The sequence below is a fragment of the Heterodontus francisci genome, chromosome 10 (assembly GCF_036365525.1).
Source record: "Heterodontus francisci isolate sHetFra1 chromosome 10, sHetFra1.hap1, whole genome shotgun sequence".
Classification (NCBI taxonomy): domain Eukaryota; kingdom Metazoa; phylum Chordata; class Chondrichthyes; order Heterodontiformes; family Heterodontidae; genus Heterodontus; species Heterodontus francisci.
In genome coordinates this window covers 30,301,553-30,319,195 of record NC_090380.1, presented here as the reverse complement: position 1 = coordinate 30,319,195, position 17,643 = coordinate 30,301,553, and the positions used below count along the sequence as shown (strand labels likewise).

The following is a 17,643-nucleotide window of genomic DNA, read 5'->3' as shown; positions in this document are numbered from 1 at the left end:
GTTTATTCACTGTTGTAATTATGGAAAAAATCATATCTCAGAGATGTAGAAGGGGAATTGTATTGAAAATGTCCCCAATTATGTATCCTTTCCCTTCAAGTCCTCTGGGTAATCAATGCCCCAGATAAAACTTTTTTTGAAACTTGAAACTGGTGTATAAATTATCAGGCACGTTTTTCCATTTCTCTTTCCCCTCTCTCAGTAAAATTAAAGATACACTTAGGGACAACAGTAAGGATGAGAAAGCTCAATCCACCTGTATTTGTTTCATATAGTTGTTCATCGTGTACTGCTCAGAAGGCAAGTTATGGCAAAGATATATTTCCCCACTTTGGTGGGGAGTGAGGCGGGGGCGGGGGGAGCAAATTTTCATCTAACTCGCCTGGAGAGGAAACTTGAGGTGTAAATCCATCCCAAACCAGCCTCATTCCCACCAGGCAGATTAGGTTAAAATTACTCCTTAAACTCCAAGTCAATCAGCTCCAGCATGAAAACATGCTCACATTTTGAATTATATGCTGTACTTGCGTTAGCAACTGACCACTACAGTCACCCTGCAAATAATGTGACAACAGGTTGTGCTAATCCTTATGGAGTTCATGCCCTGTTTTGCTTCTCTTGTGCCTTTTATAAAGGAGTGCCTGAATGCATCAATTCAGTTTAATAATGCAATATAATAATATTAGTCTTGTTAATTCAACAGAGGTCCCTCATAATGTAATGGATGCGTCTAAGGTTTTTTTCCTAATTCTAATTGGCAACCAGGAGGTGTGGAAACTAGACAATGACTAGCTTCTTGTGTTTGGGTTTGGATCTAATAAAAATAAAAGCCCAGATTTTTAACTTGAGTGTGGGAGTGCAGCAGGTAGTGCAGTGCAAGGGTGGACGGGACCCCCAGCAACACCACCCAACCCTCGGAGTTGCCAGCAGGAGGCCAGGTAATTCTAGTCCTGGTCCTCATTATCATCCTGTAGGATGGACTCCTGCCTGAACCCATCGGGAATGATGTGCAGATTGACAGGTGGGAACAGGATTTTGGCCAGCAAGAAACAGGTGATTGAGATTGGGGGGAGGTCATCGGGGGGGCAGGGAAGGCCAATGTTTCCTTGTGGGGCCAATAGGAGCACTCTTGGCCCACAAGCAAACCTTAAAAACAATATTAAAATTTTCACTTACCTGGCCTCTTTTCGCCACAATCTTGCCTCCTTCCAGCTCTCAATGGTGCCTCTAGGACTGGGGCCATTGCCATGATTGGCAGCTAAAATCATGTCAGCGTCCGAATGTAGTCATTGGACCCCGACATTTAAGCATTGATGAGCTCCCCACAACTGGGTTCCCAGGGGTTAAAATGGCAGTGGGTGGGAACACTGAGGGGGCAGATGTGAAATTACCAATTTAACTGCCAGCCCCATTCTCACCTGGCAGGCAGGGTTGAAATCGAGGCCACCAGATTTTGCATTAATTGATTAGCTGAACTAGTTAAACAGCATTTCCTACTTCATCCTGCTTCCTTTTTAGGTAACTGGGAACAAAATGACTTCACTTAACCTTGCCACAATCTTTGGCCCCAATCTCCTCCATAAACAGAAGAGCACAGACAAGGAATTCAGTGTCCAAAGTTCAGCTCGGGCCGAAGAGAGTGCTGCCATCATCAACGTTGTTCAGAAGATCATTGAAAACTATGAGACACTCTTCATGGTGAGTGGACATTTCTGTTTACCAAGCACTTGTGCTGCCTTCTATTTCACATGTGAGATTATCGCTGGCTTCCAAATTCCCACAATTTGCATCTCAAATTCAATTGACTTGCAAACGATTATGATTTCCATGGTTGAGTGTTTCGCAAATTTTACAATTTGTCTTGACACTGAGCACCATTGTTACTATTAAAAAGAATTTACAACATCTAAAGTTCAATTATAAAGTTTTCCACGAACCAGTGTGAAAGAAAATTTTCAAATGCATAAGCTTTCCTCAATGGCCATTGTGTAAGTGCTTCAGTTGTTTGCTACTCAAATTGTTGGCATTCAATGATTTGAAGTGAGGTATTTCAATAAAAAAACACAAAATGCTGGAAATACTCAGCAGGTCAGGCAGTATCTGTGGAGAGAGGAAGGCAAGATTGATGATCATCAAAACCCATTCTGCGAAGGGTTATGGTCATGAAGTATTCACTTCCCCTTTCTATCTCTATGGAGGGCTATGGGCCTGAAACTTTAACCCTATCTCCTCTCTCACTGACTTGCTGTTTTTTGAGATTTCCAGCATCTGCTGTATTTTGCTTTTTGAAGTATTTTAGTTGACTTATTTAATCCTTAATTGGTGATGAGCAAAGCAGAGTTGGCCTTAATCATATTATCAAGGGTCACCCTTAGTTTTCAAGGCAAGCTGGAGAAACAGGTAGAACCAAATTTCCAATGTAGTGAGGTAAGGGAGCCTTTTTGTTCTGCAATGTTGGACAGCATCTCCCTGGACTTCTGGCCTCCTACTTTTATGGTGATAAAGAAACTACAAGTAAACTTGTAGCATGTTTAATTTATTGTGCTGCTGTTGTCATAAATTTATTTAAATGAAAGGTGCTGCTTACATATGTGCAATTGTTTCTCAACATCATTGACAACATATGCATATTGCAGTGCTTTTCACACATGCATAATTTGTATATTGACTGCCATTTGCAACCAGACTGTAAGTGGTGCAGATCTATATCCTCGAAGTATAGGCAGAACCACTCAAGACGACAGAATCAGAGGAGGAAAAGCAAACTTACTGATGGGGTGGAATCTTTTGACACATGGGAAACCAAAACAGCAACATCAGTGGCTCCCAACTCGAATGGTAGTGTCGGGAATTTAATGAGCAGCAGAAACAGGGAAGAATTGTCTATCCAACACCTTGGAGCAAATCTGCAACAAGCACTGAAGTAGTATGATAGATTTTTAATCTGGGCGGGTCGGCAGTTAAAATCACTCATGGGGCTTACTTGCCAAGGTCCCACTCTCTTCCTGAATGTTCTGATTTTAAACTGCTCCTCTGAGCAGGCTGGAAGAACACCTATTAAAAATCAGCAGGGTCCTTTTTTTAAATATGCAGATTGGGCTTTCATGACATCATCAGGATCTGACTGCAATTTTAACCAGAGGCCTGTACAGGGAAGCTGTTGTAGCTTTTCCTCCACCCAACCTAGCAGGAAGAGAGGTCTGAGCCAAAAGAGGCCCCAAGAGGTAAATGGTTCTACTTATTTTTGACTGTCCTAAGCACAGGAAAAGTTTACACATTGCCTGCCCTCGGTTTCACCCCTTCCGAAGCCCCTTCTCCATGACTTACCCAAGTGCTAGGGATCATTCCTTCAATCTGGATAGGTTAAAATCAGGACTATAAGAGTGACTTCCATGGCTTGGGGTGCTTCCTCTTGAAATTGCTTACTGCAGACCACAACTCCGATTCCAAAATCTCATATTTGTAAAGCACGTAAAAAAAGGTCCCTGCCAATGCAGCAGTAGTCATGAAATCATATTAAAATACTGTGAACTTCTAAATATAGTGATTGCTGATAACTAGCATGGTTTTAAAACAGGTGGTATCCCTCTGTGTTAAGGCCAGACAGTTAAAGATATTCTTTTGTGTTAATATTTGTTTTATCTAATCCACACTCCATACTCACAATTTCTTCCTCCTGTGGTGAAAGTTTTGTGGGACCACAGCCCGTGAATTCCTTTGTAATGAATCTCTGCTGACTCAGGAGCAGCCAGTCACAGTTCTGTTTTGTTTCCAAGCTCTTCAGCTCTGTGGGGGCCACAGTGCATATTATCGTTTTGACATTTGTACTAAGCCCTAGCAAAGAAACATCTGGCTTGTTTTAGGGACAATTTAACATAGTGCGGTGCAGAGGAAAGCGATTGCCAACCATTTTCACCCGCTATGAATATATGACCCGCAGCAGCTAACTGAAGTACATGACCTGGCCTTGGGAATGGTTGTGCAATATGCTCCTCCCTGAAATGTTAAAAAGACAGTGTGTACAGAAAATCAAGCAGATATCAAGTGTTGCAGTCTGAGTCCGTCTTTGCAGCCTTTCAGTATTTCTAGTGACCAGCTCAGGGTTTAAACATACTTAAGTTGTGAAATGTAAAAGAAAACCATTTGTTCTTGATTCTTGCTTTGTAGTTCTTAAAGGTTTCCTAGTGAAGTTATATCGGAACAAAAGCAGGCCATTCAGCCCATCAAGCCTGCTCAGTAAGATCATGGCTGCTCTGTAGCTCAACTTCATTTACTCACCTTGCTCCATGACCCTTGATACCCACACCTAACAAAAATCTATTTATCTCGGTTTTGAAAGCTCCAATTACACCAGTATCCACAGGTTTTTGGGGAGAGTGTTCCAGTATTTTACTACTAAGAAAGACAGAAAAATAGCAAGAACTTGCATTTATTTAATGCCATTCACTACTACAGGGAGAATTCCTCAGCTCATCTTCGAAAAGTGCCTTGGGATGTTTTCCATCTACCTGTGAGGCAGACTGTCCCTTGGTTTAACATCTGATCCAAAAGGTGGCATTTCCCACAGTGTAGCACTCGCATAGAAAGTGTCAGCCTATGATTTGTACTGCTTTAATTTATAGTTATTTTAGTAAATTAAAAGTGTGGACTTGACTGAGTACATTATCGTGTCAGAATTTTTTTGAAACACCAGCAAATATGAGTTAAGATAAAAAGGTAGTTAAAGATAGTCAATTTTTTTTTTGAGTGGGTGGGGGTGGGTCTGCCTCTATCCCAAAATGGTTGACTTGTTCACACTGATCTTTTCACAGTATTTTCACCAAGAGGTGGTCATCACATAATTGCTAGTTGAGTTACAGCATCGGTTAAATGCAGAGTAAAATCCTCTCAACCTAGCCATTGCAATTTCTTACCCATTCTAGAACAGTATGAATTCTCAACTTTTCACATCTGCTTCCCTTATACCCTCTCTAAGCCAGACTGTCCATTTGCAATTTGAATTTAGGACGAATGTCTTGTTACTATGTTGGTTGTAAAATTACTCATAGTCTGTCTCGATTTGAATCTTTAATCTTGGAGGCAAAAGTACAATTGGTTCAATTCCGAACAGCCACATTTTAATCCTTTTGTGAAACTGGAGGAGATGAAAACTCTCAAGGAACCTCTCTCATAAGAATTCTGGGCATCAGACAGGTTTCGATGAAGAAAGCCTTCAGCCCATTTGAACTCATTCTGTCAAAATTTCAGCCTTGCTCCCATTGCAGCATCTAGCTGTTTCTTAAATGAGACTAGTTACCTGCCCCCCATCATTTTTCCTGGCAACATGCAAGAGACTAGCAATGTGTTTTGTTGAATGATAATTTTCTTTAATCCACTGACTAGAGATCTGAATTTATATTTCTTTTAAAAAGATGACTTTGCTAGCAGCTTAGGATGATCACCTAATTTGCAACACTATCCTACGTGCAAGGACTGTGAAGAGGGAGATGAAATGTCTGCTAATGTCCCAGCAAGAACCAAGACCCAGGAAGTTTAAGGGAACTACTTGTTCTTTTTAGCAAGAAGAAGAAATACTGCTAACTGCTATGTTTGAATCACTGAGTGACAGTCATGTGACAAGCCCCTCTCTATCTTTCGTTTTAAGCTCGTGTTTGTCTGCAGCCAAAAGGAGAAGCTTCTGAACTCTGACACGTGCAGACCCTAAGTGGGGTTCTCTCTCTCTCTCTCTCTCTCTCTCTCTCTCTCTCTCTCTCTCTCTCTCTCTCTCTCTCTCTCTCTCTCTCTCTCTATCAGCTTACAAGCTTCAAACTCTGCCTGTTGACTGACTACTTTTACATACTCCGGCTACAATCACATACCCCATTGGAGGAAGTCATCCGCATCAGTGCCTCCAGAGACTCACTGAACCAGTCATCTACCTCTTCAAACTAAAAGCCTCAGGGCCACCGAATTCAGCTAGAAGCCAGCCAAATCACCAAATGCCACAGACTGTATACCCTTTTTTATGTACTCTAATGCAACCAATCTCCCTTTCCCCACTCTGTAACCTATTTGTATGTAAACCTCTAGTATGTGTGTGTGAGTGAAAGTTGGCGATTTAGTATTTTATTAGTTTGGTTTAGGTACAACAAACTTAACCTATTTCTTTGTTAACTCAAGAAAACCTGTCTGATTGGTTGATCATAGCATGTAAGTAATCAAACATCTACTGAATTAGCCAGTACATCCACTTTAAGAAAGAATTAAACCTGTTGTCAAACAAAGAGAGAGAAAAGAGCAAAGCCCTTTGACCCCTCCTCACTACACTCAGAAGTGGGATTTGGCCCATACCTATACACCAAACTTTCTGATTGAAGTCTGTGGTCTGTCATTTCCATCAGCACAATTTGCTGATTGTGCCCCTCTCTACAGCAGTTTTGCCAAGGTGAAGTTACATCCAGGTTTCCATGTAAACCCATTCATACAAGTCCAAACATAAAATCTCCCACGAATTGGTGTAAACAAGTAGCATAATCCAATATGTGACTGATGCAGGGCCAATGGGCCCTCAGGTTGCAAGGGTGGTGTATGAAAGGTAAGGGAAAAAAATCCCCTTCAGAGTGAGTGGGGAGACCGCAAGGGAAGCAGCACGTAACTCTGTTTAAAATAATTGATTTCTGTAGCAGTAGGCCAGACCTGTGGCTTCAATTAAACTGCTGGTCAGGTGATTTACGCTGGATTAATGTGACCACAGGTGCCTGTGCACCTGAGAATCTGGTGATGGACCTCCCCCAAAATGAGCGCAATTGGTGGAAACTCACCTTTTGGTACGGGGGCATGACCAGTTTTGTGGGCAATACTGGTTCAGCAGAGGGACTGCTGTGCTGAACTAGTGTAGAATATCGTGGACACTTGAGCACAAAATAGTTATGGGCGCAAGTCATTTACTCAAAGTTCTGTAATATTTTATGCTAAATGAAGTTGATTCCACCCAGATTAAGTTGTTTACTGGGCAGAAATCATGCAGAAACTCCAGGCCGGTATTGCTTGAATTTGGCACCTTTGGCCCACGCTATTTAGTCTGCCACATCATTTAGATCTATGTTTAGGAAGTGCTTAGATAGCTTTTCTATCTCCCTCCCAGTTTATCCCCAAGCTTGTAATCCTCTGTTTCCTGGTAGATCAGGAATCTAACTGGTTCTTTTTTAAACATTGCAGTTGAATCAGTGACCCAGAGATTTACATGCACTAGCTGCCACGGGGCTATAAAATCTTGGGGCTGAATTTTGTTGAGCTCCCAACGTTGGGCTCCGTGGTTGGCGGGGAGCGTGGAAGATCACAGCAGCCGGCCATGGAGCCTGACACCGGGATTGCCGGGCCCGATCTTCGCAGCGGCAATGAGGCTCCGTGGTGGCTCCCCACTGCCCGGCGTTAAATATTTAACATGGATACGTTTATATACCATTACCCGCAATCTTTCCGGCTGCCGGACATTCAGTGCAACAGACTGCACTCGTGCCTTCACCTTCCTGTTCAGGGAAAGCTAGCACCACTTTGATGGGAAAGGGGGGGATCTTAGGATTTTTAGTGTAGTGGGGGTGAGGGGGGGAAATGGGGTCAACTCTGCATTTGTAGTGTGGAGGTGGGAGGTAAGGGGTGACCTCTGCACTTTGTGCAGTTGGTGTGGGGGGTAGTCAACTCTGCAATTTGTGTTTTGGGGGGTGAGGAAATGGGCAAGAATTTATTTGCGGTGCAGCAGGGGTATAGGGTTCATCTCTGCAGTTTTGTGTGGCAGGTCTGGCAGCCTTTTTAAAAATGGTGCCAGTGCCTGCACAGAGGCAGCTGATGCCATTCACATCGTCGCTGAGGCCACACCTGCCATATGATTTGGGTGGGGGGGGGGGCGGCGGAGGCAACTCACCCTACATATTTAAATGAGCCACTGCACGCTAAATTGCAGTGGCAGCCCATGTGTGGGCTGCCATTTGTTTCACGGCGGGCAAAGAAAATTCAGCCCTTGGAATGGGGTCTTAATCAGGCATTGGGCCCATATGTGTATATGCAAGTGTTCTAAGGCTGCTTCAAGTATGGGAAAAGGATTTTTTTTTTTGTCCTTGCCAATATGACAGGTAAAGCACTTCCTGCCCACTATACCATAGCCTTAGTAGTCTCGCTAGCACTCGGAAAATGCTAACTTGGTTTGGGCTTATCTGTAGGCGTCTCGGGAGCTTTGCTGAAGCAGTTGCTAGATCCTTTGCATAGGCAATCGGAATGTAATGTATATTTCTGACCCGCTCCCTCCCCCTCCATTGCAAAATTAGATTGTGAATTACTACAGCATGTGCCATGTCCACTATGGTTAGTTTCTTCAGACACTTAGCAGCCAAACCAGCCAACATAAAAGGGACCAGTAAAGGCCGCCACTGGAAAGACAAGCTTTAATGTTTGTAATTAAACCTTAATTTGAAGCCGGGAGGAGCTCCCCCACATCCCCACACATGAGCCCTCCATCCTCATTAGGCCACACCCCCACACATGAACCCTCCATCCTCATTAGGCCACACCCCCACACATGAACCCTCCATCCTCTTTAGGCCACACCCCCACACATGAACCCTCCATCCTCATTAGGCCACACCCCCACACATGAACCCTCCATCCTCTTTAGGCCACACCCCCACACATGAACCCTCCATCCTCATTAGGCTACACCCCTACACATGAACCCTCCATCCTCATTAGGCCACACCCCCACACATGAACCCTCCATCCTCTTTAGGCCACACCCCCACACATGAACCCTCCATCCTCTTTAGGCCACACCCCTACACATGAACCCTCCATCCTCATTAGGCCACACCCCCACACATGAACCCTCCATCCTCTTTAGGCCACACCCCCACACATGAACCCTCCATCCTCTTTAGGGCAATCAACATGCACTGCACCAGGATTGCACCCCAATTTCTAGACTTCTGTCTTTTGAAGCCAGGTAGATGCCATCTGCAAATTTGAACGTCCTTGAGACGATTGGAGTTGGGTCATTCTAAAGGAAATTTGCTAAAATGATAGCCAGAGGGGGCAAAAAAAAGCAGTTAATGATTATTATCATTCTATAAAAATCTCCAGTGACTCTTTCACCTTCAAAAAGGTCAAGAAGTTGGTGCTTAGGAGTTGCATAGCAGCTGGAAGAAAGGCTGCAGTATGGCACTTAAATACCATCTCTTGGTGGTTTGATTTGTAATGGAATAAACCAGTTTGGGATGGTACCAAGAACCTATATTGGTCTTTTGAGGCAGGAATATTAACATTAAAATGTGAAACCAATCTCTGTGTGAAGCACAACATGGGTAAAAGCTTCAAAGCATTGTAAAACACATTTTTACAGCCATAAAATAATTGCAGATGCAATCGATATATATTTGCAATATAATGAGCTGCAAACACATAGTTTATTGTACAAATGAGTGTGATGTTAATGGTGTGATTATAAAATGGTTGCAGCACAGAAGGAGGCCTTTGAGCCTGTCATATCCATGCCCCTTCTCTGCAAGAGCAGCTCAGCTAGTCCCACTCCCCCACCTTTTCTCTGTAGCCCTGCAAATTGTTTCTCTTCAGATATTTTACACTGCACAATCCTGAAATGCCACAATGTCAGTTTCAAAATAAGTTAAAAACCCAGCTGGTAGCAAGAAAGGTAATAAGAGTTTCCAATAATTTGCAGATCGACTTGGCAAATCACATTCTTAAAACTCTACTCATTTTGATAGTCAAAATAACTTTATTTCAGTTTTACCCTGCTTCTTGGGTCCCAAACCATACTATGTGCTCATTCCTGGGTAGGAAACCTTTTCCCCAGGCATCAGGTAATGCTGTTCTATGGCTGATCACTAGCAGATGGAAGAGAGTTTATCTCCAGACTAGTTTATTCCAATACTCTCCTGTCTTCCTTCAGCCTTCCACTTTCCATCTTTAATAAACTTCAGCTCATCCAAAACTCAGCTGTCCATTTCCTAATTCGCAGCAAGTCCCCGTCCACGTCATTCCCTGTCCTTGTTGACCTGCATTGGCTCCTAGTTCACCAGTGCCTCAGTTTTAAAATTGTGATCCTTTGTGTTCAAATACCTCCATGGTCTTGCCCTGCCTATCTCTGTAACATCTTCCAGCCCTACAACCCTCTGAGGACTCTGCCTGCCTCCAATTCAGGTCTCTTCATTCCCAACTTCTTCCAACCCAGCATTGGAGGCCGTAACCTGAGCTGCCTGGGTCCAAAGCTCTGGAATTCCCTCCCGAAATCTCTCCATCTCTGTCTTTTCTCCTTTAAGGTGTTACTTGAAACCTGTCACATTGACCAGTTTCAGTCACTGTTGTTTCAGCTGAAAAATAGCTATTGGCTCAGTGTCCCTGTTTTGCCTGATTTTCCTCTTGTGAAGTGCCTTGGGTTGTTTTACTACATTAAAGATACTATATAAATGCAAGTTCTTGTTGAGAGTAATTCCTAAGTGCTTATTCCCCTTTTGTACCTTTCAGGAGCTCACCTGAGGGGACCCCTGGGCAGGAATTTATGTCTTATGAGTGCTTTTTAGTGCTTTCTTTTGAAGGATTTATTTTTCTGAAAATGATTGAAAATGAATTGAAGGAGTATTTACTTCCTTTTTTTGGTTAATTTTTTTCTTAGGAACAGCAGTCCCTCGAGTTTGATATGCCATTCAGTTAGATCATGGCTGATCTGTATTTTAACATCATTTACCTGCCTTGGTTCCATGTCACATAATACCCTTACCTAGTAAAAGTCTATCAATATTACTTTTTTGAAATTTTCAATTGCTAGCCAATCTCAACAGCTTTTTGAAGCAGTGTGTTCTGGTTTCCACTATCCCTTTTTGTGAAAAAGTGCTTCCTGACATCACCCCCAAACAGCCTAACTCTAACTTAAAGGTTATGTTCCCTTGATCTGGATTTCCCAACTAGAGGAAATACTTTCTCTGTATCTACCCTATCAAATCCTTTCCTTTCTAAATTCCATTCTTCTCATGCTGTATCTTCTCTGTCACAGTCATGCCTACGTAAACGTTTTGCCCCTTGATATTAGCCCAAGTATGATTCCACTTTGTGTTATGTAGGTGACTGTCCTATTAATTTGGCTCATTCTGTGGTGATGGATTTTTTTTTGCAACTGTTTACTGTGCCAACTCACTACAGCAGCATGGAACAGAGTCTTTTATAACAGAAAATAATTTACTCACTGTTTTTTTTTTATTCATTCATGGGATGTGGGCGACACTGGCCAGGCCAGCATTTATTGCCCATCCCTAATTGTCCTTGAGAAGGTGGTGGTGAGCTGCCTTCTTGAACCGCTGCAGTCCTTTTGGGGTAGGTACACCCACAGTGCTGTTAGGAAGGGAGTTCCAGGATTTTGACCCAGCGACAGTGAAGGAACGGCGATATAGTTCCAAGTCAGGATGGCGTAAAAGTGCAAGAAATTTTTTTTTTGTTCCTCAGCACTAAATACACTAGGCTGAATTTTACAGACCACCACCCCCCCCCCCCCCCCCACCATCGTCGGGGGTTGTGGCTGAGTTGGGGCCGGAAAATGCCTCCGGCAGAGGCCTGCCACAGGCCTCGATGCCGGGAAGGCCCGGCCTGATATTGCCGGCGGCGGCGAGGCCTCGTGGCGGCCCCCCTGCCACTCGGTGACGGGAACCAAATTTACATATGTAAATTAATTTTAAATTAATGAATAAGTGAACTACCCGCTCCCACCGTCCAGTCCTGAGCGACATTGGTGCCATCCGGGGATCCGAGGCAGAACACTGGTGGGGAGGGGGGAGAAGGTAAGTTTTTCAGTGGGAAGGGGTAAAGATTAAAGTTTATGAACTTTGGTGGGTGGGTGGGGGGAGAGGTCAGATGGGCAGGGTAAGTGTTTTTCGGGGGAGAAGAAAGCCAGTAGTTAATTACAGGTCATTGGGGGTGGGGGGGGGGGGGGAGGGGCAAATTAAATGTTTTTTTTAAAAAAAATTTCCAGCACCTGTCTTTAAAAATGTAAATTAAATGGAAGGGCTCGAAACCCTTTAAAAATGTTGTCAGTGCCTGCGCAAAGGCTACTGATGCCATTGCCAGGGACAGACCACCTGCCCCTCCATGTCATCGGGGGGAGGGGGTTGAGGTCCACCCTGGCCATTTAATTGAGCCGTGCATTTAATATCATGGCGGATCCGCGAAGTGCAGCCCTTGCGTGCGGGTCACCATTCTTGGCGGCAACATAAATTTCAGCCCACCACGTTTGTACTTTGGAGTTTTGTAAACATTTTGTGCAGTTTTTTTTATTAATGACAAAGGTTGTGTTTAAATTCTGCAAGTAAGTTTGGAATAAATACTGCAGTTCATGTCTTGTGAAAAGCATTGTAGCGGGACATTCTGGCTCTTTCATCCCTCCCTATCTCTCTAATCGCCTCAAGCCCTACTACCCTCCGAGATATCTGCGCTTCTTTAATTCTGGCCTTTTGTACATCTCCAATTTTAATTGCTCCTCGGTGATGCTTTCAGTTGCCTGGGCCTTAAACTCTGGCATTCCCTCCCTCACCCTCTCTGCCTCTCTACCTCTCTTTTCCCCCTTTAAGACAGTCCTTAAAACCTACCTCTTACAGCAAGTTTTTGGTCGTCTGCCCTAATATTTCCGTGTGGCTCAGTATCAAATGTTTGATACCACTCCTGTGAAGTGCCCTGGGATATTTTACTATGTTGGAGAAGCCATATAAATACAAGTTATTGTTATTTCAGCTGAGAAATAGCTATTCCAATAGAAAAAAAGAGCGTGGCTATTTCTTCAGTTAAAGGATATTCAAATTAGAGAGCACTGATTTCCAGTTTTCTGGGTATTCAGTTAAGGTTATGCAGAGTGTAATTAGATTTTCTCAGTGTTCTGCCTAAATGAATTGCTTTTGTATCCATTGGATATGAGACAAAGTTTTTACAGTGAAACCTGTAACTTGGGAACGCTTAAGGGACTTACAGGTGTCTTTATTTTCAAAATGGTCTTGTGTGTACAGTAAATGGGATGAGCCAAATATTCCAGGACTGGCTGTATCTTCTACAGTGTTCTTTCTTTTCTCAACCTCACTGGGATCATGCCTTTTTCTGGAGTCCTGCCCGTGGGATGTGATTTCAGTTCTATTTTCTGTTCACTGGGTTTCCCAGTTCATTGTCATCCCAGATTCCTTTTCCATTGAGGGAGGAATGTGTTGATCCTGAGATATCCTACATTGGCAGCCAGGATGAAGTGGCTGCTGTAGGGCCAGAGTGCCTGGAAGATCCCAACCAAGCTGGCAGGGGAAAGAATTAGTGTCCCTCAGAGACCCCTGCCTCTGTGTTCTACAGCTTGGGTTTGGGTAGGAGGCTGTTAGCAGCTCATCAGCACCTGACATACTGATGGAGCAAGCTGTGGCGTTCCAATCACTGCTCTCCTTTTTCCTGCACTCTCCAGCTGCTTGTGTGTTTTAGGTAGGGTTTTTAATGCTCTACTCGTGTCCGAGTGTATCAAGCCTGTGTCCTCAGTACCTTGCTCTACGGCAATGAGGCCTGGACAACGTATGTCAGCCAAGAATGACGTCTCAATTCATTCCATCTTCGCTGCCCCCGGAGAATCCTTGGCATCAGGTGGCAGGACTGTATCTCCAACACAGAAGTCCTTGTGGCGGCCAACATCCCCAGCTTATACACACTACTGAGCCAGCGGTGCTTGAGATGGCTTGGCCAAGTGAGCCGCATGGAAGATGGCAGGATCCCCAAGGACACATTGTACAGCGAGCTCACCACTGGTATCAGACTCACCGGCCGTCCATGTCTCCGTTTTAAAGACGTCTGCAAACGCGACATGAAGTCCTGTGACATTGATCACAAGTCGTGGGAGTCAGTTGCCAGCGATCGCCAGAGCTGGCGGGCAGCCATAAAGGCGGGGCTAAAGTGTGGCGAGTCGAAGAGACTTAGCAGTTGGCAGGAAAAAAGACAGAAGCGCAAGGGGAGAGCCAACTGCGTAATAGCCCTGACAACCAATTTTATCTGCAGCACCGGGCGGCACAGTGGCACAGTGGTTAGCACCGCAGCCTCACAGCTCCAGGGACCCGGGTTCGATTCCGGGTAATGCCTGTGTGGAGTTTGCAAGTTCTCCCTGTGTCTGCGTGGGTTTTCTCCGGGTGCTCCGGTTTCCTCCCACAAGCCAAAAGACTTGCAGGTTGATAGGTAAATTGGCCATTATAAATTGTCACTAGTATAAGTAGGTGGTAGGGAAATATAGGGACAGGTGGGGATGTTTGGTAGAAATATGGGATTAGTGTAGGATTAGTATAAATGGGCGGTTGATGTTCGGCACAGACTCGGTGGGCCGAAGGGCCTGTTTCAGTGCTGTATCTCTAATCTAATCTAATCTAATCACCTGTGGAAGAGTCTGTCACTCTAGAATTGGCCTTTATAACCACTCCAGGCGCTGCTCCACAAACCGCTGACCACCTCCAGGCGCTTACCCATTGTCTCTCGAGACAAGGAGGCCAAAGAAAGAAGAAGAAGGACTCGTATGTCAAGCCTGTTGCTCGCAGTTTGACTGGAGCTTTTCTCTTGCGTAGCCACTTTCACAATCTGCACCCATCCTTCTCTGCTCTACTCTTAGTACCATTTTAAATTAGAAGTACTTGATAATATTTGACTGGAATGGGAAAAAAATGGATTCCACCACCTGAAGTCAGATGGCTGCTTCTTGTTAGACTGAAGTTTGTTGGGTTACCAGGTTAGGATTGCAGACTCTGGTTGGAGGCATTTCTGGAGATTTGGCCACATGACATCTGACAATGCAATGCATGATTACGTGACATCTGATCGCATGAGTGTTACAAATGCTATTGCACTTGCCTTACGCAGGTTGGGACCCTTGCACTTGAGTAGCTTTGCTCCTGGTTTCACACCAGCTGCGGTTGCGCTAGAAGTTCCAAGAACTAGGAGGCCATCGGTGAAGAGGGGAAACTGAGAAATTACTGCACAGGAGAAGGCCTTCCAACCCTGGGGTTGGTACACTCTCCTCTAATCTCCAGATGCTTTTATATTCCTCCTTTTTCAAATATTTATCCCCTTCACTTTCATATTGAATATTAGTCTCTACCTCAGAAACCACATGTGATGAAGGATCCCACTCTCTAATAACTTTCAGTTTAAGAACCTTCTTCCTCTCCTCCCTCTTGCTTATTCCACTTAATTTGCTGCTCTTGGCTCTGCAAACAATGATGGTGCCGACCAACACATACCATCCAACCTTCCCCACCCCCCGCAGTTTGAGCCCCAGCCGTCCGACTCCTAGTTCCTTCTCTTTCTCCCATTCCCCAGTCTCCATCTCTTTTCCCCTAATTTCAGAAACCTCCCCACACGTCTCCCAATTTCTGACTCTCTTCTGAATGTCAGCACCTGCAATTCTCCCGCCTCCTCCCAACCGCATTCTATGCGACAGTGGTCAGATGATGTCACAGAGCACGAGGGCATAACTGTTTTGGTGTGGGGAGGGAGGAGTGGGGGACATCTGTGAGGGCACACTGTGGTGGGAATTTAATGTGATAATCACCACTAAATAATCTCTGTTTTTTAAAAAATCCAGTGATTTACTGAGCTATTAGAGGCGTCTCCCTGCAGACCCATGCCTCGTTTCTCAAGTGTTCTGGCTATTCCTGAGGGTTGGGAACCCCATGTCAGCTGCACTCCCAGTTCTTGTGGAATGGGGAGTTCTTTACCCAGCATCCATAGTGGCAGAGAAACCACTCTATCTCTGGGATTGAATGCTTGCAAGGTTCATCCAAGGGATAAAGCAGTGTCGCTGCTGCTATGGATTCTGGGTAAAGAGATCTCCATTTTTTTTCACCTGTTGCTGCCTCTTCCACGTTTTAAATTGCAAACTGACTTGGTGCATTGAAGGCTGTATGTAATTTGTGAGTGTTTGTGGTTTCAAGGTGTGGCATGGACCTACAATGTAACTTATTTGAGACTGTCAATAAGTGTTAATTTTTGGGGCTCTCCATTTTGTACAGGTTTTACTACCTTTAATTAAAGACTATAGCAACTTACTGTTAACAACTTAGTAAAGATTATGATGCCCTTTCTCTGGACTGCCTCAATCAAACCAACACTAAATTAGCTAAATATAGATTTTTAAAAGTTTTTTTTTCAAAGAAAGATTTGGTGAAGGTTTGTTAAGAGAATGAAAATACTGAGCAAATTGGATTGTTGACAACTATTTCTCATTCTGATGTATTTTAATATTTGTCACAAAAAATGGTATGAGGTACTGTATTTATGACAACAGAAGACTTGAAAGTCACTACCACATTTCATGAGAAACATTTACGATAGCAGACCCACAGAGGGAAATGAAAGTTGATGCTAACTAGTTCTGAATGTCCTGACCCAGAAATTGGGATGTGAGTTGGCTTAAGTACTTTATGCAGAAAACATTGTGAAATAATTAGGGAAATATCAAATGCCAAAGAAAAGATGTAGGATGCTTGTGAAGGAACATGCATGGATTTGTGGCAGCATATGTGGAGAGAGAAACAGAGTTGACATTTCAGATTGATGACCTTTGTTATGAAAGTACTTCCATTGTTTTAATATTTTGGAGGACTGAAGAGATTACATAGATGCTGGACTTTTTTTTTAGATGATCACTGGCAGGACTTTGGGATTTGGTTTAGAAACACAGTTACTGGAAGTCACATCTTCTGTTAAATAAACAGCAAGAGCCTTGGTGACTAAGGGGAGTTGTTTACAGAGAAGTGACATGTCAAGATTTATAGTGGTCAAGAGTTGAAAGGGCAGTTTGATAATTTATTCTTTCACATGGAGTTGTGTTACAAACGCTACTAGCTAATACAATGGGCAATATGCTATATGCACTACACAATTCGACATCACACTAGTCTAAATGATACAAGCATACCTTGTTTGTTTAGTTATTCATAATGAACTCTTTGCAGAAACACTCGAATGCTTAACCTCTTATGCAAGTACAGTTCCTTTACTAAATCATAGAGCTATCTGGCTAATTACCTTATTGAACAATGGTGCTATTCGTAGCTTAACCACTGAAACTAGTGAAAACAATACTCATTCTATTCTAGCTACTTCAACAACATTCCCTTAAGCAATCTATTGTGACACAAATGTAGTAACTCCTGTAAATGCCAACTGCATTTGCAACATACTTTGACAGTTAGAAATAGAGATGTATAACCAGTTTAGTTGCTTCAAGTCATGATAAGGCTCTGGCAATACCAACCCAGTCAACCCTGCAATTTTCCACTGACTAGTATTGGGGATTGGTGTCAAAGTTGGCAGAGCTGTCCCTTAGACTAGCCAAGTGAGAATCTGATATATTAATATTCCATACTTATCTATCAGCCAAAATTCAAGTTCTCTGTTGCCATATCTGGATATGTCCCTTGTCCCACAGACAGGATAATCCATCAGAAGTGGTAAACAGTCAGTTGGATTTGGCTGTATGAGTCCTCAACATTGGTGCTGGACTGCGTGAAGTCTCATGACTCATGGCTCAGGTCAAATAAGACCAAGGAAACCACATGCTGATTACCACCTACCTTACTAAACTAAAAAAACACTACTCCTCCACTTTGA

The 17,643-nt window shown here is 43.6% G+C and overlaps 1 protein-coding gene across 5 annotated transcripts in view; it reads left to right on the top strand.

The window, feature by feature from the left end:
- LOC137374374 (rho GTPase-activating protein 6) overlaps window positions 1-17,643 on the top strand; it is a 642,504-nt gene that overhangs the window by 599,503 nt on the left and 25,358 nt on the right. For all 5 annotated transcript variants that reach the window (XM_068040369.1, XM_068040368.1, XM_068040371.1 and 2 more), the window contains one exon: window positions 1,519-1,698. In XM_068040369.1, coding sequence (XP_067896470.1) covers window positions 1,519-1,698 — 180 coding nt within the window. The remainder of the gene's footprint in view (window positions 1-1,518; window positions 1,699-17,643) is intronic.